This window comes from Trichomonas vaginalis, chromosome III (genome assembly GCF_026262505.1).
Source record: "Trichomonas vaginalis G3 chromosome III, whole genome shotgun sequence".
Lineage (NCBI taxonomy): Eukaryota > Parabasalia > Trichomonadida > Trichomonadidae > Trichomonas > Trichomonas vaginalis.
The window spans coordinates 22773380-22801222 of NC_067205.1; the positions used below are offsets into that span (position 1 = coordinate 22773380).

A 27843-nucleotide genomic window follows, 5' to 3' on the forward strand; every position below is an offset into this window, starting at 1 on the left:
TGTTTTGTCAAACATGAGCGTATATGTTTTGTCATGACTTCTTCATCGTATATGTTTTGTCGAAACTTCTTCATCGTAATGAGCGTAAATGTTTTGTCATGACTTCTTCATCGTAAATGTTTTGTCGAAACTTTTTCATCGTAATGAGTGTATATGTTTTGTCAAACATGAGCGTAAATGATCCAAAAATAATGTTTAGGGTAGATGGTTAGATCTAACCTCATTTCTACCCTCATTTCTACCCTCATGAATTTTCATACGGAATCTCTTCGTACATGTTTTGTCGAAACTTTTTCATCGTCATGAGCGTAAATGTTTTGTCATGATTTCATCGTAAATGTTTTGTCATGACTTCTTCATCGTACATGTTTTGTCAAACATGAGCGTAAATGTTTTGTCATGACTTCTTCATCGTATATGTTTTGTCATGATTTCTTCATCGTACATGATTTGTCGAAACTTTTTCATCGTAATGAGTGTATATGCTTTGTCAAACATGAACGTATATGTTTTGTCGAAACTTCTTCATCGTAATGAGCGTAAATGTTTTGTCAAACATGAGCGTAAATGATCCAAAAATAATGTTTAGGGTAGATGGTTAGATCTAACCTCATTTCTACCCTCATTTCTACCCTCATGAATTTTCATACGGAATCTCTTCGTACATGTTTTGTCATGACTTTTTCATCGTAATGAGTGTAAATGTTTTGTCAAACATGAGCGTAAATGATCCAAAAATAATGTTTAGGGTAGATGGTTAGATCTACCCTCATTTCTACCCTCATTTCTACCCTCATGAATTTTCATACGGAATCTCTTCGTACATGTTTTGTCGAAACTTTTTCATCGTAATGAGTGTAAATGTTTTGTCAAACATGAACGTAAATGTTTTGTCATGACTTCTTCATCGTATATGTTTTGTCGAAACTTCTTCATCGTAATGAGCGTAAATGACCCAAAAATAATGTTTATGTTAGAATGTTAGATCTAACACCTTTTCTAACATGTTTTCTAACATGGAGGATTTCATTAGATATAAACATTCTTCCCTAAACATTATTTTAGTTAAAGTCCATCAAATATTTTTAGGATACTTTCACCAAATAATGTTTATATCAGATGAAACAGTAAAGTATTATATTTATTAAATCGTCTATGATGTAAATTGTGTATAGAATGAAATGAAGGAAGAATGTTTATATCAGATGAAACAGTAAAGTATTATATTTATTAAATCGTCTATGATGTAAATTGTGTATAGAATGAAATGAAGGAAGAATGTTTATATCTAATGAAATCCTCCATGTTAGAAAACATGTTAGAAAAGGTGTTAGATCTAACATTCTAACATAAACATTATTTTTGGGTCATTTACGCTCATTACGATGAAGAAGTTTCGACAAAACATATACGATGAAGAAGTCATGACAAAACATTTACGTTCATGTTTGACAAAACATTTACACTCATTACGATGAAAAAGTTTCGACAAAACATGTACGAAGAGATTCCGTATGAAAATTCATGAGGGTAGAAATGAGGGTAGAAATGAGGGTAGATCTAACCATCTACCCTAAACATTATTTTTGGATCATTTACGCTCATGTTTGACAAAACATTTACACTCATTACGATGAAAAAGTCATGACAAAACATGTACGAAGAGATTCCGTATGAAAATTCATGAGGGTAGAAATGAGGGTAGAAATGAGGTTAGATCTAACCATCTACCCTAAACATTATTTTTGGATCATTTACGCTCATGTTTGACAAAACATTTACGATGAAGAAGTCATGACAAAACATTTACGATGAAAAAGTCATGACAAAACATATACGATGAAGAAGTCATGACAAAACATTTACGTTCATGTTTGACAAAACATTTACACTCATTACGATGAAGAAGTTTCGACAAATCATGTACGAAGAGATTCCGTATGAAAATTCATGAGGGTAGAAATGAGGGTAGAAATGAGGGTAGATCTAACCATCTACCCTAAACATTATTTTTGGATCATTTACGCTCATTACGATGAAGAAGTTTCGACAAAACATTTACACTCATTACGATGAAAAAGTTTCGACAAAACATTTACGATGAAAAAGTTTCGACAAAACATATACGATGAAGAAGTCATGACAAAACATTTACGATGAAATCATGACAAAACATTTACGCTCATGTTTGACAAAACATATACGATGAAGAAGTCATGACAAAACATTTACGCTCATGTTTGACAAAGCATATACACTCATTACGATGAAGAAGTCATGACAAAACATTTACGCTCATGTTTGACAAAACATTTACGATGAAGAAGTCATGACAAAACATTTACGCTCATGTTTGACAAAACATTTACACTCATTACGATGAAAAAGTTTCGACAAAACATATACGATGAAGAAGTCATGACAAAACATTTACGCTCATTACGATGAAAAAGTTTCGACAAATCATGTACGAAGAGATTCCGTATGAAAATTCATGAGGGTAGAAATGAGGGTAGAAATGAGGTTAGATCTAACCATCTACCCTAAACATTATTTTTGGATCATTTACGCTCATGTTTGACAAAACATATACGATGAAGAAGTCATGACAAAACATTTACGTTCATGTTTGACAAAACATTTACGATGAAGAAGTCATGACAAAACATTTACGCTCATGTTTGACAAAACATTTACGCTCATTACGATGAAAAAGTCATGACAAAACATGTACGAAGAGATTCCGTATGAAAATTCATGAGGGTAGAAATGAGGGTAGAAATGAGGTTAGATCTAACCATCTACCCTAAACATTATTTTTGGATCATTTACGCTCATGTTTGACAAAACATTTACACTCATTACGATGAAAAAGTCATGACAAAACATGTACAAAGAAATCATGACAAAACATATACGCTCATTCCGATGAAGAAATCTATGACAAAACATTTACACTCATTACGATGAAAAAGTCATGACAAAACATGTACGAAGAGATTCCGTATGAAAATTCATGAGGGTAGAAATGAGGGTAGATCTAACCATCTACCCTAAACATTATTTTTGGATCATTTACGCTCATGTTTGACAAAACATTTACACTCATTACGATGAAAAAGTCATGACAAAACATGTACGAAGAAATCATGACAAAACATATACGATGAAGTTTCGACAAAACATGTACGATGAAGTTTCGACAAATCATTTACGATGAAGAAATCATGACAAAACATATACGCTCATTCCGATGAAGAAGTCTTGACAAAACATATACGATGAAGTTTTGACAAAACATTTACGTTCATGTTTGACAAATCATTTACGATGAAATCATGACAAAGCATATACGCTCATTACGATGAAGAAGTCTTGACAAAACATATACGTTCATGTTTGACAAAGCATATACGTTCATGTTTGACAAAGCATATACGATGAAGAAATCATGAAAATTCATGAGGTGAGAAAAGAGGTGAGAAAAGAGGTGAGATCTCACCTCTTCACCTAAACATTATTTTTGGATCATTTACACTCATTACGATGAAGAAATCTATGACAAAACATATACGATGAAGTTTCGACAAAACATGTACGATGAAATCATGACAAATCATTTACACTCATTACGATGAAGAAGTCTTGACAAAACATGTACGATGAAGAAGTCATGAAAATTCATGAGGGTAGAAATGAGGGTAGAAAAGAGGTGAGATCTCACCTCTTCACCTAAAATATATTTTTGGGTCATTTACGCTCATTACGATGAAGAAATCATGACAAAACATTTACGAAGAAGTTTTGACACGAAGTGAAGATTTGCACTTCGTCAAAAAAGTGAAGGTTCGACAAAACATTTACGTTCATGTTTGACAAAACATTTACGTTCATGTTTGACAAAGCATATACGATGAAGAAATCATGACAAAACATTTACGCTCATTACGATGAAGAAATCATGACAAAACATTTACGCTCATTACGATGAAGAAATCATGAAAATTCAATGAGGTGAGAAAAGAGGTGAGAAAAGAGGTGAGATCTCACCTCTTCACCTAAACATTATTTTTGGATCATTTACACTCATTACGATGAAGAAATCATGACAAAACATATACGAAGAAATCATGACAAAACATATACGATGAGGTCTTGACAAAACATTTACGTAAACATTTATTTCCTGTGTTGTTGTCAAAATGTCATGTTGTCTCATTTTTTCAGAGAAGTTAATTAACCGAGTGACACATGGTGACGTAGTGACACCTTCAGTTCTTCAAAAATAATTCATAACTGCCTTCCCCTGCTGTGTTGTCAAAATGTCATGTTGTCTCATTTTTTCAGAGAAGTTAATTAACCGAGTGACACATGGTGACGTAGTGACACCTTCAGTTCTTCAAAAATAATTCATAACTGCCTTCCTCCTGTGTTGTTGTCTAAATGTCATGTTGTCTCATTTTTTCAGAGAAGTTAAATTACCTGGTGACACATGGTGACGTAGTGACACCTTCAGTTCTTCAAAAATAATTCATAACTGCCTTCCCCTGCTGTGTTGTCAAACATGAACGTAAACATTATTTTTGGTTCATTTACACTCATTACGATGAAATCTTGACAAAACATATACGATGAAATCATGACAAAACATGTACGATGAAATCATGACAAAACATATACGTTTAGTTTCGATGAAATCATCATGACAAAGCATATACGATGAAATCATGACAAAACATGTACGATGAAATCATGACAAAACATATACGCTCATGTTTGACAAAACATATACGATGAAATCTATGAACATAATAATATTTCAAACCAGGAGCCAAATTCTTGCGATTTTCATATGGAATCTCTTCTCTCGGTTTTCCGAGGTAAGCAATTATATGAAATCATTTACACTCATTACGATGAAGAAATCATGACAAAACATTTACGTTCATGTTTGACAAAACATTTACGTTCATGTTTGACAAAACATATACGATGAAACTTGACAAAACATGAACGATGAAATCATGACAAAACATTTACGTTCATTACGATGAAGTCATGACAAAACATAAACGATAAAATCATGACAAAACATATACGATAAAATATATTTCCTGGACTGTTGTCTAAATGTCATGTTGTCAGTAATTTTAAGAGAAGTTAATTAACCTGGTGACATGGTGACGTAGTGACACCTAAAAACCATCTACCCTAAACATTATTTTTGCTGAATTCAACAACAAAATGAACGAGGTCAGGATGTATGCAAATACCTTTGAATTCATTCATAAATGCCTTAGTAAGCTCATAAAATGCTTGTTTTTGCATTCTCTACTGTATCTTCGAGTTCTTCTTCATCTAACTTCTCATGAACTTTCTTATCTATGGAGTCCATAATATCTTTGACATAAAATGCATACTTTACAGAGCACCATTCAGCAACAAAATGAACGAGGTCAGGATGTATGCAAATACCTTTGAATTCATTCATAAATGCCTTAGTAAGCTCATAAAATGTTTGTTTTGAGGTCGAGCCACTTTTGGCTTGACCGTATTCTTTCAACCAAAACTCAAGAATTTTCCTGTGTGAATTTTGTATAAAAAGCAACCGTCTGAATTCAGGCGGTTGTTATATTCTTGACAAAACATTTACGCTCATTACGATGAAGAAGTCTTGACAAAACATATACGATTAAATCATGACAAAACATATACGATAAAATCATGACAAAACATATACGAAGAAGTCTTGACAAAACATTTACGCTCATTACGATGAAGAAATCTATGACAAAACATATACGATTAAATCATGACAAAACATATACGATTAAATCATGACAAAACATATACGAAGAAGTCTTGACAAAACATTTACGATGAAATCATGACAAAACATTTACGCTCATTACGATGAAATCTATGACAAAACATTTACGATGAAGAAGTCATGAAAATTCATGAGGTGAGAAAAGAGGTGAGATCTCACCTCTTCACCTAAAATATATTTTTGGATCATTTACGCTCATTACGATGAAGAAATCTATGACAAAACATTTACGATGAAGAAGTCATGAAAATTCATGAGGTGAGAAAAGAGGTGAGAAAAGAGGTGAGATCTCACCTCTTCACCTAAAATATATTTTTGGATCATTTACGCTCATTACGATGAAGAAATCTATGACAAAACATATACGTTCATGTTTGACAAATCATTTACGATGAAATCATGACAAAACATTTACGATGAAATCATGACAAATCATTTATGTTATACAGTAATGTTAGTCATGAATGTTTGTCCTACGTGTTGGCGTTAGTGTTGAAAAATAATGTTTGTCCTACATGAAGCCGTACAAGCGTTTGAATTTGTTTATGCATAAGATTACTCTCTTGTTTTCTGTATCTATCATACAAACATAAGCAGCACCTGTTTTTGTAAAGTTTATATGAAGTTTTCGATAGTTAAGACCTGTATAATAATAGAATGCGTCCTCATTCTCAACATAGTAGTAGAACTCAAACGAATGCTTACCATAATCTGTTATTTCAACAGCTTCGTCAGATATTTCATCAACGAACTCATAAACTATATCGCCATACTTGCTTTTATTTCTATTGTTTTCAGATTTAGAACACCAACGAAGGTTTGAGATTCTGTTGTCCGTTCTATCATGATTTATATGGTCTATTTCTTTCAAATTGTTTGGATTTTCAATCCACTGTTCTGCAATAATTCTATGCTTTAAATGTGTTTTGTTGTTTAAACTAAGCTCAATATAACCATGATTATTTAAGCATTCACTCTTAATATGTTTGTTTTTCTTTCGACGAATAGTAAAAGGATATGTCGTACAAATCTCATAATCTTCATGATTTCTCAATGTTTCCCATTGAGTTTGTTCCCCACTAACGTTCTCATTGACGTCCTCAATATCTTCTTCCTCACTGAACTCGTCAATATTTTCACTAGCTCCTTCTGTAATGTTTTCATCGGCATTGTCATTGACTTCTTCTGTAATGTTAGATGTTGTTGTTTCGCTCATGTTCTTTCACTAATGTTAAAAGTTATGTTGTACGAATTTTGAACAGAATTTAGAGCAGTTATGAAACAATGAAGTATTTTACGCTATTGAAAGGAACTATGAGAGTGAAGTACATGACAGCAATGACAAAAGGAACTAATATCAAACCTAATGAAATCGCTCACGAGGACATAGAGCTTAACAAGTACTTTGTGGAGTATCTTATAAGTGAAGAGTATGTAAGACCTTACTTCATGTTTGACAGCATGAATGAGGATGTTATTTCATGGTTAAAGAATATAAGCAATGTTTTCGGTAAGTACGTCATAGATGACAAAGGTCTTGTTGTATTTTATGAGACAGCAATACGAACACAGGAACTAATGGATATTATGCATCAACAGCAAAGAAAGGATTTAGTACTATTGGCATGAATGAACATTGCAGGAATGACATATACAACCTATGCTCACGAAAGCCTTACACAAAAGCAATACAAATGATAGAACATAAGTGTCTAAGGTCAGCAAATGAAATCATTACTGTCAGTGGTTATGAAAGAACTGTTAGCAAAGATGAGTGGAAACAGCTATTCATATTAAGGAAGGACGTTGCTGAACTAGTTAAACCTGTTGCACAAACATTGTTTCAGATAAGACCAGCAATGACTAAGAACCCTTTGACCTTAGTCAATGAGACCATAGAGGTTGAAGATAATGACATGAAAGAACTAGGAATGAATGAGAGAAGTTGTGAAGGATGTTTGAGTCAAAACACATGGTTCTTCAGAGCTGTTAAGAAACTTAGTAAAGAACGACAGAAATATTTTATAGAGAAGTATTGCAAAGGATGTGTAAATGAATTGCTTGAAATAGAACTTAGAGACACTTTCACACTAAAGGACTTGAGGAGAAATAAGTACATGAGTGAAGAAGGTATTGACATAGCTAGTGTTATAAATGACTTAAGAAGATGTGTTGTTGTTATTGACGGAGCACGTATGACATATCTAGTGAAAGATTATGATGGAATACGAGACACAACAACACTTGTGTCAGTAGATAGCAAGGAATTCAATAAGCTCATGAAGAGTGTTTATGTAGGACGTATTGAGGAGAAGGATGTGAACGCACTGATGATTTATGAAGCGGGTCAGAACAAGAACTATCTTATGAAGTCAGGCATGAGATTCTTTGACGAAAGAGATGACATTTACAGCTATTTCAGAGGATATGAGTATGAGGTACTGAATGAAGTAGATGAAAGCATTATGAAGGATATTTTGAAACATGTTCACGATGTCATATGTAATGAGGATGAAGAGCTTTATGAGTATGTTTTGAACTGGTTCGCCTACATCGTTCAAAATCCTTGTGGAAAGACTGGAACAGTACTTTTGTTAATAGGAAAGCAAGGAACTGGTAAGAATGTACTTAGTAATGTTCTATGCGAGCTCATTAGTAAGTACGCCAACAATAATATAACGGCAATAGAGAATGTGGTTGGTAGATTCAATGCTGCTATTGAGAACATGAAGCTCATCGTATGCAATGAACTAAGCTCATGCGATACGTCTAAGGTCATGAACCACGACGCACTAAAGTCAATAGTAACAGAGACTCAGTTGGACTTAAATCAGAAGTGTCAGCCAGTAAGAAAGATAGAGAATGTTTGTAATATCATCATGATATCTAACAACTTCAACTCAGTAAAGATTGACAAAGACGACAGAAGATTTGTTGTCATTGACGTAAGCAGCAGATACAAAGGAAATTACGAATATTTCTCAAATCTCATTGAAAGCTTTAATGAAGAGTTTTATTCAAACTTACTGACGTACTTCATGAAGAAAGATTTAAGTGAATTTGATGTAAGGAAGATACCATTCACCAGGGCTAAACAAGAACTCATCGAAATGAACAAAACACCTTACCAAATGTTTTACGAGGAGTTCTATGAAAAGTTTGTATCCGGATGGAATTGTACAGAGTGCTACAGAAGATATAAAGAATTTGCGAAGGAGAATGAATTCTTTGCATGTAGTTCAAATGTATTTGGCGGCAAGATGAGAGAATTTGTGAAGAGAAGTAGAAAGCGAGACGGTTCTGCAAGAAGTTATATTTACGAAGCAAGTATGATATTAGAAGGTCGTGGAAAGAAAGAAACAGTGAATTATGAGGAAGTGCTTGAAAAATTCATGGAGTACATGGGAAGCAATATAACATACAACAAAGACATATACAGTGAGTTTAAGTACTACTGTGAACAGCATGAGATTGAAGTAATGAGTAAAGGAGACTTTGAAACGCTTATGAAAGACAGTAAGGAGGTCGTTCATGAGAACAGTGTTGAAATAGTTCATGAGAACAGTGAGGAGGTCATACATGAATGCAATGATGAAATAGTTCACGATGTCGTTCGTGAAGAAGCCATTGCAACAAAGAATGATATAAAGATTTCATAGAACTTAACAAGGAGGAGTTTAAAGAAGGCTATGAAGTGAAAAGATGTGAAGAAGATTTCTTGGCGTATTTGAAGAAAAAGAGACTAAAGCCAATGGCTCAAAATAAGTTTCAATCGATGTTTGAAAAGAAACGTTTGAGCTATGGTGGTGTAAGAAGCACATATTTACTTTGTTAAGAAGTGAGGACATTTATTTTGTCGTTAGTGTTGGAGTTTGTGTTTGTTGTTAGCGTTTGTCATTTGTGCTGAAGTTAGTACTTGATGTTAGTGTTGGAGTTTGTGTTTGTTGTTAGCGTTTGTCATTTGTGCTGAAGTTAGTACTTGATGTTAGTGTTGGAGTTTGTGTTTGTTGTTAGTGAGAGAATAAATTAAATCATGAACTTTGCCATGGTCTCTGTCCCTAGTAGTTTTCATTAAGTTCTGGAAATAATGAAAGTCATAAACTTTGCCATGGTCTCTGTCCCTAGTAGTTTTCATTATCTCACAGAGTTAATGAAAGTCATACTTTCTATCAGATGAAGCATGCAGATGAACATAACGAAAGTTAGTGAGTTTGCCACGAGTTATGAATAAAATATTGGCATATTAGATGAGATAGCTGATGAAACAGATGAAGATAAATTAAATCTTGGACTTTGCCACACTCTGTCCCTAGTTCCTCAAAATCCTTGACAACGTTGCTTAGAAATTTTGGTTCAAAACCTCATCTGATTTTAATCTGTTATGCTACCTGTTAAGTTTCGCGAGATTATAAATGTCATGGAGTTATATAAAAAGGAGGGACAGCTAGGGACACTGGAAGTACTTGTAAGACTATCTGTTAAGATTGCATGAAATACTAAAAAGTCATGAAATCCATTATCGCTGTGCTAGCTTCACCTTAGAGTAAAATGACGACTAAAGTCACTGAAGCAATGAAACAAAAGTTTTTGGTAGAATACATTAAATCAGGAACTATTCCAGAAGGTTTTTACATTCATACTATGAAGGATGGTAGAGTTCAGTTTAGAAAGATAAAGCAACCATTAGATAAAGAAGGAATTTTGAGAAAGATTAAACTTCATGAGGACAACATTGCTGAACTTAAGAAGAAGTTAGAAGAGTTGGAGAAAGGAAGAGAGTTATAAAGCAATGAATTCAACAGGTTAGAAATGAGGGTAGAAATGAGGTTAGATCTACCCTTCTACCCTAAATTTATTTTTGCGCTATGTTTTCATACGTGTGAGGGTGGTGATATCATTAATTTTTAAGTTTATTTTTATATAAATGACGAAAACTATTGAGATAACAAACTACAACAGTCATGAGTTCAAGAATTTGTTCTTCGTTCCTCGTGAAAATACATTCTATCAGATACGAGGGAGAAAGGGTAAAGTTAGTTTGAGCGTTTATGAAGGAATGAAGAATGGAAAGTTTATACAAGCATACGATACAAACGGTAAACGTGTTTCATTAGCTTTGTCAAAACTTACTAACATTTATTTTGACAGTGACTTTGACCTATATGAAGAAGAAAGTGAGTCAGAAGATTATGAGTTGTTATGTGAAGCACAGCAATGGGAGGAGTTGCAATACTTTTGTAAGTGAGAACGTTTATTTTTACATTAATGAAGTCGTTTGTGAAAACGTTTATTTTTTCATTAGTGAGGTGAAGTGGTTGGCGGCTTTATAAATATTTAAGGTTAAGTTGGTGTTTGTGTTTGTGTTGTAAAATATACGTTAACGGTTTCGTAAAGTGTCAAAACAGCTAAGTGGTGTACGGAGGCGCGCAGTGCCACAGTACACGACTTAGATATACTAACTGAAGCTATTAGAAAGTTCAAGGAAGGAAATACTGACCCGAACCTATTTAGCTTTATGGTTCAGCATCAAACGGGATATAATCTCAAACCTGGAAAATACAAGCTCGCTAAGGGATATGATTTAATAGCATATCATCCAAATGACATGAATGAATTTACTCCGAGATATTTGATGTCAGAGCTAAATGATAATTCAACTCTCTTCATGAAACGCGTAAAAAATAGAGACGGAACGAAAGAAGAAAGGTTTATGAGTCCGGATGACTTAGATAGGGAACTTGTTAAAAACGGTCTCGGAATATATGAAATGCCACCAGATGAGGTACAAGAAACTCCACAGGAAGAAGTTCAGATACAACCAGACATGGAAGAAATAGTTCAGCAACAACAGCTAGAAGAGCCTGAAGGAAACGAACAAGTCCCTCCTTTGGAAACTAACTTCACAGAACTAGATGAAGATTTGGAACAGCCGAAAAATCTTGACCCTCAACAAGAGTATGAGGAGAATATGGAATCTTTCCAAGAGTCTAAGAAAAATTCGGCTGACATAGTAGAAGGATATCGAAAAATGTTCACCGACATACAAAAGACTCCAACATCAGATGAAAATATCCAGCATAGAATGGAAGTACTGAAAGAAAATGTACGCAAATACAATAATCCTTTTTACTTACGACCATATAACGTTCAATCTTTGGCTGAACTCGGTGAAAATAAAAGGTTAAATTTCAACAAAACATATAGAAATGAAACATTGTTTAAAGTTCATTCAGAACCTAACCAATATGGAAACAAACCTACTTTTGTTTCTGCAGACTATGGAACTACAATGAGATGGGGTCATAAAGCTAATCCGGATAGGTGGTTCATAAACTTACAACCTCAATTCCAAGAAGTTGTAGACGCAATGGAATTGAATGGTGAACCAGATATAACTGGTATTTTCAGCGCGGCTTTAATGCCATTGAAAGATATGAAAGATGCAGATATTTTGGACCGGTATGAAATGAACATGGCTGAGGGAAATATAACACCTGACGTTCTAGAACATTTATCTCAAAGAACTACACAGAACCATAGAGATGGTATATTTGGTGAAGAGTTTAGAAAGAGAGTTAGGGAGAGAGAAGGAAGAGAACCTATTGTACATGACCTTGCAAACGAAAGTTTGCAAAATGTCATAAAAACTTACTTTGCAGACAATGAAATGAGAAGGGATGAATATTTAAGAAAACTCAAATGGACAGTACCAAATGAAATGTTAGTATTGAAAAACATGTTCCATGACAAAATAAAACCAACTACAGAAATAAATGACGCAAGACTGAAACGTTGGGTAAAAGCTTTCCCATTCACAAAAGATATTATTGGTTACATGGAAAGAAAACCAGAATGGCTACAAAAACATATATTTGGAAACGAGCTTATTCCATATGGACAAGCTCTGTTTGAAGAGCTTGAACCGGAAACTCAGGAAAGAGTCATGCAAACAATAAGCGAAGACTCAAATACAAACTATGACAAAATCTTTCTAGGATATAGGTTACCTGAGATGGGCGACCAGAGCCCAAAGGCAAAAAGGACATGGGAAATTTACAACATACTAGGTGAACATGAGGCATAGATGCTACAACTTGAAGCAGAGGGCAAGTTACCAAAAGCGACACCAAAGAAGAAGAGAAGAGTAGAACAAAGTGAAAGTAGTGAAGAAGTAACTTCATCTTGTGAAAGTAGTGGCAATGAAGGAAAAAGAAGAGTTAAAGATTCAGTTAAAAACTCAGTCAGGAAGAAAGTAAAGCTTGGTCCGAGTGGGTTCTATTATGACATATAAATCCAACTATTCTATATTTTTACCCATATGAAATGTACGCCGCTCAGAATATAACGCCAACAGTTTTGAATGCCATGAACGGAAATGTTTCCGAATGGTATAACGAATGCGACAATGCCATTAGAAGGTCAGAAATATTTCCTGGAACTTACGAATATACAACTGCTGTTTCTTATGGAAACGTAGGTGAGTTTGGAGAAGGTTCTTCAACAACAGTAGATATTGCTTGCGACAGGTTTCATATTATTTCTATTGACAACTCATTCTTATACGTGGAACAAGACATTGAAATAAAACCTTCTGCCAAGTTGTCTAACAAGAAAGGTTGCAATGGAATTTTCTATGTCGGATACCAATATGCTCCAGAAGTTTTCATGGGATATAAGATATATTCTAACTCTGACTTAGTTCAAACAGTAACATGGGCAAACTATGAATGGTTCGCTTTAAGAAACTCAGTACAACCACAAGCTAGAGAACAAACAGACCAGTATGCAACTATTGAGAAAATAAGAAGACTTGACCCTAACGTTCCAGGAGTTTATGTTAACCTTTCTGGTTCAGATGGAAATGCTGCCACTAAAGTAAAACTGAAACTTAGAGTTCCTTTGTCATCTTTCCTCATCTTCAGGTTTTTAAGATACTTGCCAAACTGGGCAGGAAAAATTTCTATCGAACTTACTCCAAGCAAAAATAACTTAGTCATTGCACCAACACAAGACCCATTCACTCTTACAGATACAGCTGGTGGAGCTGCCAGCATACCATTTGGAAAATGGTGCAAAGAGAAAGTTGACTTAGACTTTGGTTTCTCAAACCTCAACACTGAAGTAAACTACTACTTCTCAGGAACAGCAGACAACAATACTGCTTGGGTTCCTATTAAGTTACATGCGAACAGTTTGAATGCAAGAGAATAGAAAGCAGACTTGCAGTCTATATGTTGGACCCAGATATTTCAAATGCTTTAGCTGCCAAATATATTGCAGTTCCACTTATGTTCCCTATACACCAAATATCTGTCAAAGACTTTGCAGGTGAAGTTGGAAACCAAAGTGCTGACCCAGGTGCAAGAACAGATATTGCTTTAACAACTGCAATGAAACATGCAGATACTATGTTTGTACTGTTCAGACGAACTATAAATGACTATTCTTGTTTCTACAACCCTGGTATTAAATATCATATAAACATAGATGGCAAATATTATCCAAGAGAAGAATATTCTACAGTTGAGGATATGAGGTCATACAACTTGACATTAGATGCTATGAACTTTAACAACAACTTCACAACAACATTAACCCTGAAATGCAAAGTTCTATTATGCCATATGTGAAAGTATGGACTCATACAGGAGGTCAAAAAACTCAATATACAAATGGAGACCGTTCAAACTTTTGGCTTGGCATTCCATTTGCTGACTCAGAAGACTTTATGGGTGGTATTTCAACTGTTGGTACTGTACAAATACAATATACTGGTGACAGAGACGGTCCAGATGAATTGAGAGCAAAGAAGTTTACAAAACCAATAGCACTTTTCACGGAAGATGCTCTTTTGAAGATTCGTTCGATGAAACCTGCTGGGGCTCCTCAGATTGGCATAACGACAGCTTCCATCGAGCAGATTTTGGCAGCAGGTCAGTAAGTTGTTCTTGAACTGACTTCTCTCCGTCAAATATTGACAGTACGCCAGTTTTGACATAATATTGTAAGATAAACTTACATTTAGAAATATCTGTAAGTTTTGAAGTTATATTTTTGTCTGCTTCAAGAACTTTCACCATTTCAGTTATACCAACTTTCTTTGCTTTATGAAAATATTTAGGTTCAGCAAAGACTGCTATTCTATAACATTTTCCATTGTTTGTGTAAAGAACTATTCTGTCAATGTATTTGTATTGTTTGTGAGTATAAACTTTGTTCTGCTTCAATTCAATAAGATATCCGAATACGTCCATCTTTTTATTCTAAGTAAAATGTCATTTCCGAAAAATAGAAGCGTAAGTGTTTCAAAAGGTTTAATGGCGGTGGCAGATGTGAAGTTAAATTCACCAACTCAAACAAACAGTCAAAGTGTTATTGTCAATGTCAAAGACAGAGATGTTGAAGTGGGGAAACCATACGAAGACGAAGATGGTATAACAATTGTTCCTGTAAAAGAACCAACATATCCTGAAGTTAACAGAGACTTAAGTTCTGTTGCAGATATTCGAAACGACTACCAACAACTGAAAGACAAACTTCAAACTCAGGAGAAGATTTGTCAAGCTTTAAGTATAATGTTAAACTTGGTCGAACACAACCCTGTAAAAGTGAACTCATATGTCATTGCACCTCATGAAGTTTTGAAAGAACTATTGAAACTTTTGACAGAGGCAGACGATATAAACATCAAAGAAATAGAACCCGACATTGGTTGCTGTGGTGTTTCATATAATGTCATTGACAAGATATACGTTATGAAAGGAGGTGAAACGTTGAACTTAAAATATAGTTTCCCAGACGTTATAAAAATATTTGACGACCACAACATTTCATTAAAATTTATTTGCTAAGTAAATGCAGAAGACATAATGGTTTATACTATTACGACTAAAAACCCCGAGTCATATAATTCTATAACAACAAACTTACAAAGTCCTCAAGGACGATATTGTAAACTAACCTTAAACACAATGACGACTAAAGCCTGTTTTGCTCTTTTGACACCAGAAGACTTTATTGTTGTGAATGGTAAAAAATACTCCTTTGAAGATACTTACTCAGATATACCACCAACAGGTTTTGTTGACTTATTTAATACTTTAAGTACGGGTGTAACATGTGCTGCAACTAGAGCAGGTTTCATTATGTTTGGATGTCCGACTGAGTTTACTATAAACGATATGAGCTATAATACAAAACTTATTTCTGGTTTTTACTACCAACAGTTTCCTATAACAGGAAAAGGTGTCATACAAGGAATGTCTATTCCATTGACATTAAGCACACCAATCTTATATATTGTTTCAAACTTAGGTTCAAAGTGTTATTCGAATGTCGACAGAAACTATTATGACCAAAAGATACTTATGCGTATAAACAATACTTTCTCTGCTGGTTTGCCTATTGTTCATTCGAATGCAGAATTTTCAACCTTAGTGAACTCAAACACTTTGGCAAGTATAACGTTGACATTAGTTGACGCAAACTTTGTTCCTGTAAAACTTTTATGTCCTATGTATTTGTCAATGACGGCAGAAAGTTTCGAATTGGAAGATGCAACTGGTGAAAGTATTGTATTACAAGAACAACTTCAACAACAAATAGCTCAAGAACAACAAATGCAACAAATGGAACAACAAAGTCAAGAATAAAAAAATAATATTCTTTTTTTTTTTATAAAAATGTACAGAATAGATGTTTCAGATTTTTATGACTTCCAAGCATTCAGAAATATGTGTCCATTTAGAGACTATAACAAAGCAGTCGAGAATTTGAAACGTTTAGTCATTTATGTTGACTCTGCCCCAGAATGTTATGTCATGAAAGAATGGGATGTTGTCTTTAACAAACCAAGAGCAACAATAGTGTCTGAACAAGAATGTAGACAGAAACTTAAGAAAATAAAAGTTGTACAAGTTGGAATGAAGATGTTAGATGCTTGGGATATCTTATTGTCAAAGTTAGAAGATTTTTCAGTTCGAGGTATAAAGTTCTATACACCTTCTCCAAACTTCTATTCTATCTTCACTGGATATAAATACGAACAAGTAGAATGGAAACACAGTATTATAGAAGCTTGGTTAGACCATGTCAAAGAAATTATATGCAATGGAAACGAAAGAGTCTATGAGTATATCTTATGTTGGTTTGCAAATATCTTACAACATCCAAGTGCTAAAAATGAAACTGCTCTCATTATAATTGGAAAACAAGGAACTGGTAAGAATACTTTCTTTACAGATATTTTATGCAAACTGTTAGAGGGCTATTCGAATCCGAATATGACAAACTTAGAAAACATCTGTGGCAAGTTTAACTCCTCAATAGAGAATATGAAACTTATAGTTTGCAATGAACTTCAAAGTATAGATACAACAAAAGTTTTGAACTCAGATGCTTTGAAGAGTCTTATAACAGACAAAGCTGGAGTTGTTGAAAGAAAGTATAAAGACCAAAGAGTTTGTGAAAATGTTGCAAACTTCATTATGGTTTCAAACAATGCTGTTCCGATGAAGTTAGAAAGTTCTGACAGAAGATATGTAGTTGTCAGAACGTCAGATTCTCATATGCAAGATACAGAATATTTTGACGCTTTGTCAGAATGTTTGACATCTGACTTTTACAACCACTTGTTCTCATATTTCATGACATTAGATATTTCTAAGTTCAATCCAAGACAAATTCCACATACCAAAGAGAGACAAACATTGTTAGAAGCAAACAAGAGTGTTTATGAACTGTTCATAGATGAAACTGACTTTGTGTCATTAGATGAAAGGTCATTGTACGATTCGTATAAACAATATTGTCAAGAATATGGTTATATGGCAGCTTCTAAACGTACATTCTTGGCAAATGTCAAAAGTCTTTTAGATGTTCAGAATGGTGTATATACAAAGAAAATTTTTTCTGAGTAAATTTAAAAAAAAATATTTTTTATCCGATAGAAAAGATGACGAAATATATTTCAGTAAACAAGTACATGTCAGGACTTAAAGAAGAACTAGACCCATTCACATATTTGAATGTTTACTTCTACCATTTTGAAAAGTCTTCATTCAGCAAAGTTTGGAACATCGAACCAGTTAAGTTTGCTATTGTGACTAAAAATGGTGCGAAATTTGAAGACTTAGACATAGAAGGTTTGTTAACAGTCAAAGAAAATTTTGACAGAAGGTTCTCAAACCTTAAAGAAGGCAAAGCATACAAACTTGTTATACCTTATGAACCAAAGAAGACAGACGACTATGAATATTATGAGTCTAAAGTTGTAGAAGTTCAAGGTAAATTGGGTAAAAAGATTTTAGAGTCTAAGCCAGTGTTTACTCCTAAAGAGGAAGAGAACATTGACATTGACCCAGAAATGTTCTAAAAATAAAATTTTATTTTTACATGTCAAATTTCTTCTTCGGTGGAACTGGCTCTGGTTCTTTCTTCTCTTCTTCTACTTTCTTTTCTTTCTTCTTCTTCTCTGGTGGAGATATGTCAAATTTCTCAGAACCATATCTATGTAAAAGTTCTTTGTCCTTTAATAGCTCTTCTATTCTGTTTTCTATTTCATCTTCAAGAACACCGCATGTGTCTTCTTTGCATTCTAAGAACTTTTGTTGGACTTCATCTTTCCAATCGGCGTCATCTCTGTCAACAAGTCTGTCATTGACAAATTTTAAGACTGCTCTTTGTAATGTTTTATGGTTCTTGTCATATTCCCAGAAACAGAACTTTAGAACAAATTCACCTTTCTTGTTTACACTATGTAAGATTTTATGGTCGACAGATGTTTTGCTGTCAAAAGTTTGTCTCGAATATAGATAGTGAAATCGCTAGACATTTTCTAAAAGATAAAAATTTTAATTTTTTCTAAAAATATGTTAGAAAAAAAGTTTGCTGACATTGACAAGAAATTTGAGAATGTTTTAAATAAGAACAAGAGGAAGTTAGAAAATGCTCAGATAAAACCTATACATGACAAGTTCTTATTTGCTCAGAATGTATAACAGGTCTAATTGCACCACCTGGTCGGGTAAGACTTTCACTTATCTTAAAAATGGCTGCACAACAACAAGAACTAGATGAGAGGAACCCATTCTATGAGTTAGTAGTCATTTGTTCGACTTCTGGTCAATTTGACCAAACCGTCAATTCGTTTAAAGATATTATAAAGAAGTCTAAGTTAGTATGTATAAAAGACTCTGAGTTGTTGGATTGGATAAAGAAGTACCAAAGAAGAGTTTTGAAGTACAATGCTATAAATGAGTATATAAATTCTAAGTTCAAAGACCCTAATGAGGAAATGCAGAGAATATTAGTTAGTATGGTTATCTTGGGTACTGTGGCACTGCGTTCCACCTTACCCAATATAACCTTAAATATTTACAAAACCAGTAACGTATATTTTACAACACAAAACGACAACACTCACTTAACCTTAAATATTTACAAAGCCGCCAACCACTTCACCTCACCAACATTTTCGCTAACGACTTCACTAATGAAAAAATAAACGTTCTCACTAATTCCCACTAATGTTCTCATTTACAAAAGTATTGCAACGCTTCCCATTGCTGTGCTTCACACAACAGTCATATTCTTCTACTCACTTTCTTCTCAATATAGGTCAAAATCACTGTCATAGTTTATACTGTAAGTTTTGACAAAGCTAATGAAACACGTTTACCGTTTGTATCTATGCTTTATATATCTCCCATTATGTTTGTTGTCGTAAACGCTCAAACTAACTTTACCCTTTCTCCCTCGTATCTGATAGAATGTATTTTCACGAGGAACGAAGAACAAATTCTTGAACTCATGACCGTTGTAGTTTGTTATCTCAATAGTTTTCGTCATTTATATAAAAAAAAATAAAATAAAATAAAAAATAAACTTAAAAAATATATCACCACCCTCACACGTATGAAAACATAGCACAAAAATAAATTTAGGTGAAGTGGTGAATCTCACCCTTTTTTCACCTCTTTTTTCACCCGTTGAATTCATTGCTTTATAACTCTCTTCCTTGGTTTCTTTTTAGTTGCTTTCTTCACGTCTGTCTCCAACTTGACTGTCTTTCTTCTTCGTCCGTAATGATACCAGTTACTTCCACCAGTCAATGGGTCAAATGGTCTTTCGTAAGGGTTTCCATACATTCCATAGGGACCATACGGAAGAACTACTGGTGGAGGAAGAGTTCCATCGACTCTATTTAAATGCATTGTTTCACCTTTCATCTGGTCATTAAAGTCTTTTGCGTGTTTTGCAAACTCATCGTCCTTTCCTAAAGCATTTTCTGACTCAGTCGCAACCAAATTGGATGCTTTATTTATGAGCCCTATTTTATTTAATCTTAACTTCTTTGCAACCCAGCCTCCAATCTTTCCTTTATTTGCATCTAATGTCTTCGAAACCCTTCCTCCACTCATTTTATTTACTGCGTCATAAGCTCCAAGTGCTTTTGCTCCAAATGCTAATGCTTTTGTTCCCATTGCGCCTAAAGCTGCCCAAGCTACCATTTACACCATATTAAAATCATCTCTCTTCAATATTATCTCATAAAAGTTCTCGTTACTGGAGAAAGTCAATGAAACATAAACATTCTCACGGCTTCGCCCTCACCGCTTTGCGGTCTATCTAACTTCTTTCTTATCTCATCTATTCGCTTCAAAATGTCTGAACAATTGCTAACATCTTCTACAACAGTTATTTCATCATGAATGACCTTCAAGAACAAGCTCATTTAATATGCTATTAAAATCATCTCAATAATGAGTCCATCCTTTCCATCTTTAGGTAGCACAACATCTTTCATTGAAGAAGGTTCGACAAGTCTTATGTTAAACTTACTGACAAAGTTTGTTATACTATAATGCTTCGGTGGCGAATACATGTAGTTTGAAAGACATAATATAGATTCTTCAGCAAATTCACTTATACTGGATTTTATAACAATGTTCTCACGAGACCAAATACCACCAATTGACAATCTTGTAAGCAATCCTGCTGAACCTTCTACTGTAAACGTCGATGGTAACATTCCACGAAGGTCATCTATTGACATCGTTGAGTCACTGAATTTAAATATTTTCTTAAAGCAATCGTCATTATCTAACCATGCAATAGCTTTGAAGTTTTCATTCGAATATACATCTGCTTCATTAAATGTAAAACCTGACTTCTTTGCAGAGACGACTTTAAAATCTATTGAGTTGTTTCAAAATTATATGCTATGGTAACTTCTGAAGGTAATGGATGTCCTTCCGCAGTCAGTTGTTCTCTCACTACCGTTTGAAGCTTTGTGTTAAAAACTTTCATGTCATCTCCTGTGTCTAGGTTCACATACACAGCAATAGGAAAACTATCTTGCTTCTTTGTTTCATCATTATACCTCAAAACATTAAAGTTCTTCAATAATATTGTCCTTCCTGCTGGAATACTTCGAACCTGTCTGATTTCAATAGCTTTCTCACCTCCTACATACTCTACCCAGTGTCTTGGATATTCATAAGTATACTGACTTTCTTGAATTTTGGTAGGTTTCATCATAACGTGTTCATAGTATATCTTTATACTCTTGTCAGTTAGACTCGGTGCTATGTTCTGAATATTTCTGACTTGCATTTTTAATGGAGATAAAATGAAGCATTTAATACATGACGTAGATGAAGACATGAATGAAACTACAGACAAACTTAACTCTTCTCTCATTCTTCCTTTCAGTAAGGACTATGAGTTCTGTTCAAATGGTGTTTATTTCTATTGTGGAAAGATGGGTCAGGTAAGACATTTAACCTCATTCGTCATATACTCATAACAGAGCGTTTAGGAAACGACTCTTATTATGACCAAATCATTATATCAGCAACTTCAGACTCTATGGACTCAACAGCGAAAACATTTATGTCAAAAGTTCAAGCCTCTGTCGTTAAAGTTCCAGACAGTGAACTCATTGAATTTCTTCAACGTTACATTCGACGTAAGAGGAAATATTATGCCATCGTTGAATTTATACAGTCAGGAATGCAAAAGACTTCAGAAGAGATGGAAAGAATTATTGACAAACACCACTTACGTCAATACTCAGGAGTTTACGATATGAAACGACTGACAAACTACATTCTATCAAAACTTTCAAAATACCCCTTCAAAAAGTATCCTTCAAACACTCTGGTTTGTGACGACTTCGCCGGAAAAGGTTTAGTGTCAAACCTGACTCACCATTAGCTAACATCATTACTAAAGTCAGACATTACCACTTAACTGTAGCAATACTTATGCAAACATGAGGTTTTTAGCTTTAAACATAAAACGTCTCATAACTGACTTCGTTATCTTTCAAGGTTTCTCACGTTATGATATTGAACTCATTTGGAAACAGTCAGGTATAACATTACCTTTTGAAGAAATTTGGGAAGCATATAAGTCTCTCATCTCTCCTCGTTCATACCTTGAGATTCATATCATGACTAATACCATTAAAGTCAAAAATATTCCATGGGAACGACCAACATTGTTTTAAAGTTTAACCTTCAATTGACTGATGGTAAACAAATTCCATGCATCTCTGTCGCCATTTCTGTTAATATTTTTGCTGTCATTCATATCATCCACTTCCCCATCCGTTAGCTTTTGAGGATATGCGTTAGAATAGCTGTTCTTAAATGAAGGCTTTTCACCTTTGAGAGCATAAACTCTATAACTTTCTGCATACTTTATGTTTGAACCTCCTGAGCCATCATTGACATAAATTTTTATAGGCTTCCACCCTTTGTTCATGTTCCTGCTTCTTCCCTTAGCTCTTTTGTTCAGTAGTTCTACATCTTTATACACAGCACCTGTCTCAGTGAATTCAACAATATTTTCATTCGTTAGCTTTACATTCAAACCCTTGTCGAGTATATTGTTCATTTCATACATATAAAAGGTTTTTATTCTATATGAAATGAGAAGCAAATCCATCTTAGCTGGTGCCGTTAATGTTCCAATTGAACCAACATCAAATGTTGACTCACGAACGACAAACAATATTGTCATAAAGAACTATAGTTCAGAGTGTTTGAAAGAAAAAGAACCAGAACTGAAATCCGTGAATTTAAACTCAGCTTCAAACGCTAACGCTACATCAGATGTTAAGTTAGAGTATCCACCACTGGACCAAATTCTTTCAAGAGAAGCCAACGACAACCCTTACACAAATGTTCAAACAAATCCTTCAGATAACGTAGACCATTACCTTCTTCAGTTATACCAAACAATTTTACTCAAAGACGATAAGAAGCTTTTGACAAATCTTATAAGCAAGAACCAAATAATTCTAACAAAGGAGGACCTTGAAAATGTTATATCACGAATAACAGGGAAACAATGTGTCATTGACTATCTCGACCCTGAAATCGAATGCTGTGGTCAAACGCCACCATTCATGAAAATAGGTAACATCCGCATCATTGAAACACCAGGAACTACAGGAGTTGAGTTTAAGTATAAATATTCGAATGAATATACAAAACTTTCAACAGAATATAAACTTTGTTTGAAATATGTTTTAGTAAATTAAAGCAATTTGTAATATCTATCCAAAACTTCTTCAACAGTATCGAACTCATCTTCATAATGCAAACCTAATCTTATTGACTTGGTGCAGTTTTCACTAACACAATATAGCGCTTTGCGCTCGGCGCCTTTGACGCCTTTTTCTGTTCTCTTGACTGACATAACTAACTCATTTGTTTCATCAAACAGCAATAACCAAAGTTCATGACCTAATACATAACATTCATACTTTATATTTTTAGCTCTGAGTTCTCTTGTAAGCTGTTGCATTTAATATTTTCTAAAAAGTCAACTTCAACAGTCATTCGCACTGGTGCCTTCAGTTCTACAGGCTCTCCTTGAAAGTCAACAAGTCTGAATTGCATGTCTTTCAAATTATGAGGACTAATGCGAACCCATTTACCTAAATGAGTTGCTATGACAGGAACGTTTGGAATGAACATTGAATTGACTGCATAACAGAAGGATTTATATTCTACTGAACCTTTACTATTAACTCCTGAAATACCTGTGACATTAGCTATTTTGACTCAATGTATAAACAATTACCATAACATACGTATGGAACAGATTTCATCTCAATCGTTTTGTCAACACTTTTCAAAGGAAATGTCATATGGTATGCACCCAGAAGCAATTGAACTCTATGACTCATTCGTGTTATCTTAAACTCCTTCGCATAACTGAACTTCAAAACTCCTGCAATAAGTTTAACATTCATTAAGTTTTCTTCGTTCTCCTTGTTTATTGTAGTATTTATGAGCGCATTTAACACTCCAGCTAATGTTTCCATCTTATATTCTACATTATTGTGAAATCTTATTTCGTGCTTCTTTCCATCTATTTCAACTCCATGAAATCTGTTTCATCTGTTATAACAAAATGAAGCGATAGTATTGAAGTCAACAACTCTGAAGCAAGTGGCTTCATTCTGTAGACCTAAGTTTGTTTGTAGCTTTACTGTCCCGTATTCGTTTGGGTCTGTACTTTGCAAATAGAACAACATTTTATTCTCATTAAAATATGAATTGCTGCATATGCGTATGAAGCTGACAGAGCTAAACGTTTATATTTTGGTCAATACTCTCTCACACTTACTGACAAATATATTGTTATCAGTGATGGAAATACCGAGAAATACATAACATGGAAGGACTATGAAAAGTTTGACCCTATTTTAACTCCATGTACTATGCCATTCATTGTAAATGGTGAAGTTGTCATGAAGAACGACACAACAGTATATAAGTCTGTATATGAAGCGTTAGAATATATGTTGAATTATAATCCCGAAAGATTTGACCCAAGCACTACACCATGTGCAATGCCTTTTATTAAGGACGGTGAAATCGTAAGAGTTCCGGATTCAACGGTTTACACAGCTGTTCAAAACAGTTTACAAAACATTTTAGCGAATATCTTTAATTCAGAAACTACAGAAATAAAATTACCATATATAACAGATGCTAAAGAAATTAAATCAAAAACGACAACATTATTTACGTCACTTAATGATTTAATGACTTATATCATTAATATTCCTGCACCAACTACAGCATTTGATCCAAACTCGACGGTTTGCAGTGTACCTTTCATAAAGGACAGTTCAGTAATTGTTTTAAGGGATTCAACAGTTAATGAATCATTAAAGGCGTCATTAATGAAAATCATTGATTTTAACTCATTCACGAATACATATAATTCATTCATTAATGTTTCATATGCTTCTAAAGAAGGTGAGCCAAAAACTATCGATAAAGCGGTGTATGAAATAAAAGCATCAACGACGAAATTGAATTCGTTAACTTTTGACGGTGATAGTTTCGTTAATGACATAACATCGGGGAAAACAATTTTAACGAAAGAATATTTAAAATCTCATGTTAGTGAGTTCGTTGAAATTGAAAAAGAAGGTGGAATTAAGTTCGATCCACTGAGTTTCATTTTCAGCTTAGCGAATGCAGGTATTAGTTTCGCTGAATGGACAACTATACAGAGTGAAATAAATGCAATATGGACGTTTTTGGGGTCAAAAGCGGGAATGGGTGAGCTTGTAAATGCTGCAAGAACATTAGGTGAAACAGGAAATTTTGTAGATGGTTTTAAAAGACTTGTTTCAAATGTTTTAACAAACACAAAGAAATTATTTAGATATACCATACATAACGGACGGATTTTCGAACAGGTAGCAACAAACCCTCCGGTTATGGCTGCGTTGATGATGGTTAGAGATATAAAACCACGTAACGACGGGAACGAAGAACATGAAGAAGAGAAGAAACCAGAGGATACGGGTCGGGTTATTCAAGACATTAAAAACGTGTATCCTGAAGTTATTGATTTATTTAGAGGAGTTAATGATTCAATTTCAAAACATTCTATAACCCTCGATGAAGAGAATAAATTAACAGATTATATATTCGTCATTATTGCAGAACTAATGAAGAGAATAAATGAAAAAGGAATTGGTGATATCATTAATGTCAGCGATGTAATGATGAAAAGAAATTTTGACTCATTATTTACAAAACCGAAAACAGAATATAGTCTTTATGACGTAATTACCGAATTAATGAAAAAGATTAATGATAATAAGAGTTCTGGCGGAAGAGTTGAATTAGAAGTGAATGATGTTAATGAGAAATTAGCCGAAAAAGCAGATAAAAACCACGTTCATTATATAACTTCAGACGAACAGATTATAACGGACTACCATGGATATTTAACACGAAGTGATGAAGCGAAGACAAAAAATGTTAATGAAAGAAGATATAAATACATTCGTGCTAAAGGTTATGACATAAGCTGTACTGTACAGTATGACACGGGTAAAGTACCAGAAGCATTTAGTTATAACGATGAAATTTATGCCTCTACTTTCTCTGTTAATGGTGTATTAGTTGAACCAAGATTTACTTTGAGAGTTAAGTCAAAAATAACGTTTGAAGATGCTATTAAAAGTAAAGCTGACAAAGTTGAACTCGAAGCAATGAACAAAGTTTTGAAATCTCATAAACACAATATCTCCGATATAAATGAACTTCAAACTTCTTTAGACAGTAAAGCTGACAAGAACCATACACATAAATCCTTCACTACTGTTAGAGCAGACGACATAATATTGAACTTTGATTTGGGTTCAAGTGCACCTTTAGAGAATCCAAGCACAAGCGTAAAAGATACTCTTAACAATTTAGATAAGAGTTGCAGGAATACCGAAGATCATGCCAGAAACTTTGAAGCATATGAACTACCAGCAATGTTAGATAAGAAAGCAGACAAGAACCATACACATACAAGTTTTACAACTGTTGGTATAGAAAGTATTGAAGGAACGGTTGAAGAAACTGGTGGGGATGCATTATATTGTAAACCTCCTAACTTTCCACAAGGTTTAACATCGGATGACGACATAACGACGATGAGAAACATTAGATGTAAAGATGTTTATGTCATGGAGGATGAAAATAATGTTAAATTCACTGCTCAAGATTTATATGATAAGAAAGCCGACAAGAACCATACACATAAATCCTTCACTACTGTTAGAGCTGATGACATAATATTGAACTATACCCTTGGTTCAAGTGCTCCACAAGAAAATCCAAGTACAAGCGTAAAAGATACACTAAACTCCTTAAATAACAAATGTATGAATATCGAAGGTCATGTCAGAAACTTTGAAACACATGAACTACCAGCAATGTTAGATAAGAAAGCTGACAAAACTTATGTGGATGCAGAACTAACAAAGAAATTTTCGAAACCAGATACAATGACATTTACAACAGAAATTATAAATGGTGAACCAGCAACTCCATTTGAATTTGTTAGAGGTCTTCAACCAGATACTTTTGAATTTTTCTTGGATAATTCTATTGAACTAACATTACATTATAAAAGTGGAACAAATGCAACATTTCATCCGGGAGATACATTCCAAATGGTATTTAATGACATAAGTTCTTTAGAATATGTTTATAGAGTTATGAGCATATATGATTTAATATATCCTATAGGAGCTGTTTATACGTCTATGAATCCAATAAATCCAAACACTTTATTTGGTGGTAGATGGTATGAAATAGTTGACAGTTTTCCATTCTACACTAATACGCAGTCAATGAAGATGGGAGGTTCAAAGAAAATAGGTATTGAAAACCTTCCTTCACATATGCATAGGTTCAGTGGAAGAACATCTGTGGAAGGAAACCATTCACATTCAATAACAAAAAGAGGTTATACAAATCTTGCAGCGGGTTCGGATAGACAGGGAATGCATAGATATGATATCACAACTGACCCCAAAGATGTTAGCACAGGTATTTTCTGTGGAACTGCAGGAAATCATACACATGTTGTAGCTGGTATTACAGACCCAGCAGGTAATGGAAAAGATTATATGCCTCCTTATATAACAATGCACGCTTGGATACGAGTTGGTTAAAATCTTTAACTTTACATAA

The 27843-nt window shown here is 34.1% G+C and overlaps 13 protein-coding genes and 3 pseudogenes across 16 annotated transcripts, besides 2 other annotated features; 13 read left to right on the top strand and 3 right to left on the bottom strand.

The window, feature by feature from the left end:
• Positions 1-6341: 6341 nt before the first annotated feature.
• Positions 6342-7046, bottom strand: TVAGG3_0746810 (His-Me finger endonucleases family; the record flags this gene model as incomplete). Its single annotated transcript, XM_051245038.1, has 1 exon — positions 6342-7046. The coding sequence occupies one exon, from the start codon at positions 7044-7046 to the stop codon at positions 6342-6344; it is 705 nt and encodes a 234-aa protein (XP_051091625.1).
• Positions 7047-7114: 68 nt separating this feature from the next.
• Positions 7115-7459, top strand: TVAGG3_0746820 (uncharacterized protein; the record flags this gene model as incomplete). The annotated part of the gene is made up of 1 exon (XM_051245039.1): positions 7115-7459. One exon carries the CDS (start codon positions 7115-7117, stop codon positions 7457-7459), a length of 345 nt encoding a protein of 114 aa, XP_051091626.1.
• Positions 7460-7665: 206 nt separating this feature from the next.
• Positions 7666-11271: a mobile genetic element.
• Positions 8608-9471, top strand: TVAGG3_0746840 (uncharacterized protein; the record flags this gene model as incomplete). Its single annotated transcript, XM_051245040.1, has 1 exon — positions 8608-9471. A coding segment is annotated over one exon (864 nt), but the record flags the coding sequence as incomplete, so codon positions are not given.
• On the top strand, positions 10755-11075 carry TVAGG3_0746850 (uncharacterized protein; the record flags this gene model as incomplete). The annotated part of the gene is made up of 1 exon (XM_001322823.1): positions 10755-11075. The coding sequence occupies one exon, from the start codon at positions 10755-10757 to the stop codon at positions 11073-11075; it is 321 nt and encodes a 106-aa protein (XP_001322858.1).
• Positions 11272-11345: 74 nt separating the features above from the next.
• Positions 11346-12210, top strand: TVAGG3_0746860 (protein of unknown function, DUF4106 family; the record flags this gene model as incomplete). The annotated part of the gene is made up of 1 exon (XM_051245041.1): positions 11346-12210. A coding segment is annotated over one exon (865 nt), but the record flags the coding sequence as incomplete, so codon positions are not given.
• A 142-nt stretch (positions 12211-12352) lies between these two features.
• Positions 12353-12914, top strand: TVAGG3_0746870 (protein of unknown function, DUF4106 family; the record flags this gene model as incomplete). Its single annotated transcript, XM_051245042.1, has 1 exon — positions 12354-12914. A coding segment is annotated over one exon (561 nt), but the record flags the coding sequence as incomplete, so codon positions are not given.
• TVAGG3_0746880 (protein of unknown function, DUF4106 family) lies at positions 12915-13121 on the top strand (the record flags this gene model as incomplete). The annotated part of the gene is made up of 1 exon (XM_051245043.1): positions 12915-13121. One exon carries the CDS (start codon positions 12915-12917, stop codon positions 13119-13121), a length of 207 nt encoding a protein of 68 aa, XP_051091630.1.
• Positions 13122-13207: 86 nt separating this feature from the next.
• Positions 13208-27843: part of a mobile genetic element that runs on past the window's edge.
• TVAGG3_0746900 (protein of unknown function, DUF4106 family) lies at positions 15148-15681 on the top strand (the record flags this gene model as incomplete). Its single annotated transcript, XM_051245044.1, has 1 exon — positions 15148-15681. The coding sequence occupies one exon, from the start codon at positions 15148-15150 to the stop codon at positions 15679-15681; it is 534 nt and encodes a 177-aa protein (XP_051091631.1).
• TVAGG3_0746910 (uncharacterized protein) lies at positions 16012-16482 on the top strand (the record flags this gene model as incomplete). The annotated part of the gene is made up of 1 exon (XM_051245045.1): positions 16012-16482. One exon carries the CDS (start codon positions 16012-16014, stop codon positions 16480-16482), a length of 471 nt encoding a protein of 156 aa, XP_051091632.1.
• TVAGG3_0746920 (uncharacterized protein) lies at positions 16513-17048 on the top strand (the record flags this gene model as incomplete). The annotated part of the gene is made up of 1 exon (XM_051245046.1): positions 16513-17048. A coding segment is annotated over one exon (536 nt), but the record flags the coding sequence as incomplete, so codon positions are not given.
• Positions 17113-17748, top strand: TVAGG3_0746930 (uncharacterized protein; the record flags this gene model as incomplete). The annotated part of the gene is made up of 1 exon (XM_051245047.1): positions 17113-17748. The coding sequence occupies one exon, from the start codon at positions 17113-17115 to the stop codon at positions 17746-17748; it is 636 nt and encodes a 211-aa protein (XP_051091634.1).
• Positions 17784-18203, top strand: TVAGG3_0746940 (protein of unknown function, DUF4108 family; the record flags this gene model as incomplete). The annotated part of the gene is made up of 1 exon (XM_051245048.1): positions 17784-18203. The coding sequence occupies one exon, from the start codon at positions 17784-17786 to the stop codon at positions 18201-18203; it is 420 nt and encodes a 139-aa protein (XP_051091635.1).
• Positions 18700-19334, top strand: TVAGG3_0746950 (annotated as a pseudogene). Its single transcript has one exon. A coding segment is annotated over exon 1 (635 nt).
• On the bottom strand, positions 19825-20340 carry TVAGG3_0746970 (protein of unknown function, DUF4107 family; the record flags this gene model as incomplete). Its single annotated transcript, XM_001317367.2, has 1 exon — positions 19825-20340. One exon carries the CDS (start codon positions 20338-20340, stop codon positions 19825-19827), a length of 516 nt encoding a protein of 171 aa, XP_001317402.2.
• TVAGG3_0746980 lies at positions 20565-21445 on the bottom strand (annotated as a pseudogene). The gene has a single exon. A coding segment is annotated over exon 1 (881 nt).
• On the top strand, positions 24401-27824 carry TVAGG3_0746990 (annotated as a pseudogene). The gene has a single exon. A coding segment is annotated over exon 1 (3424 nt).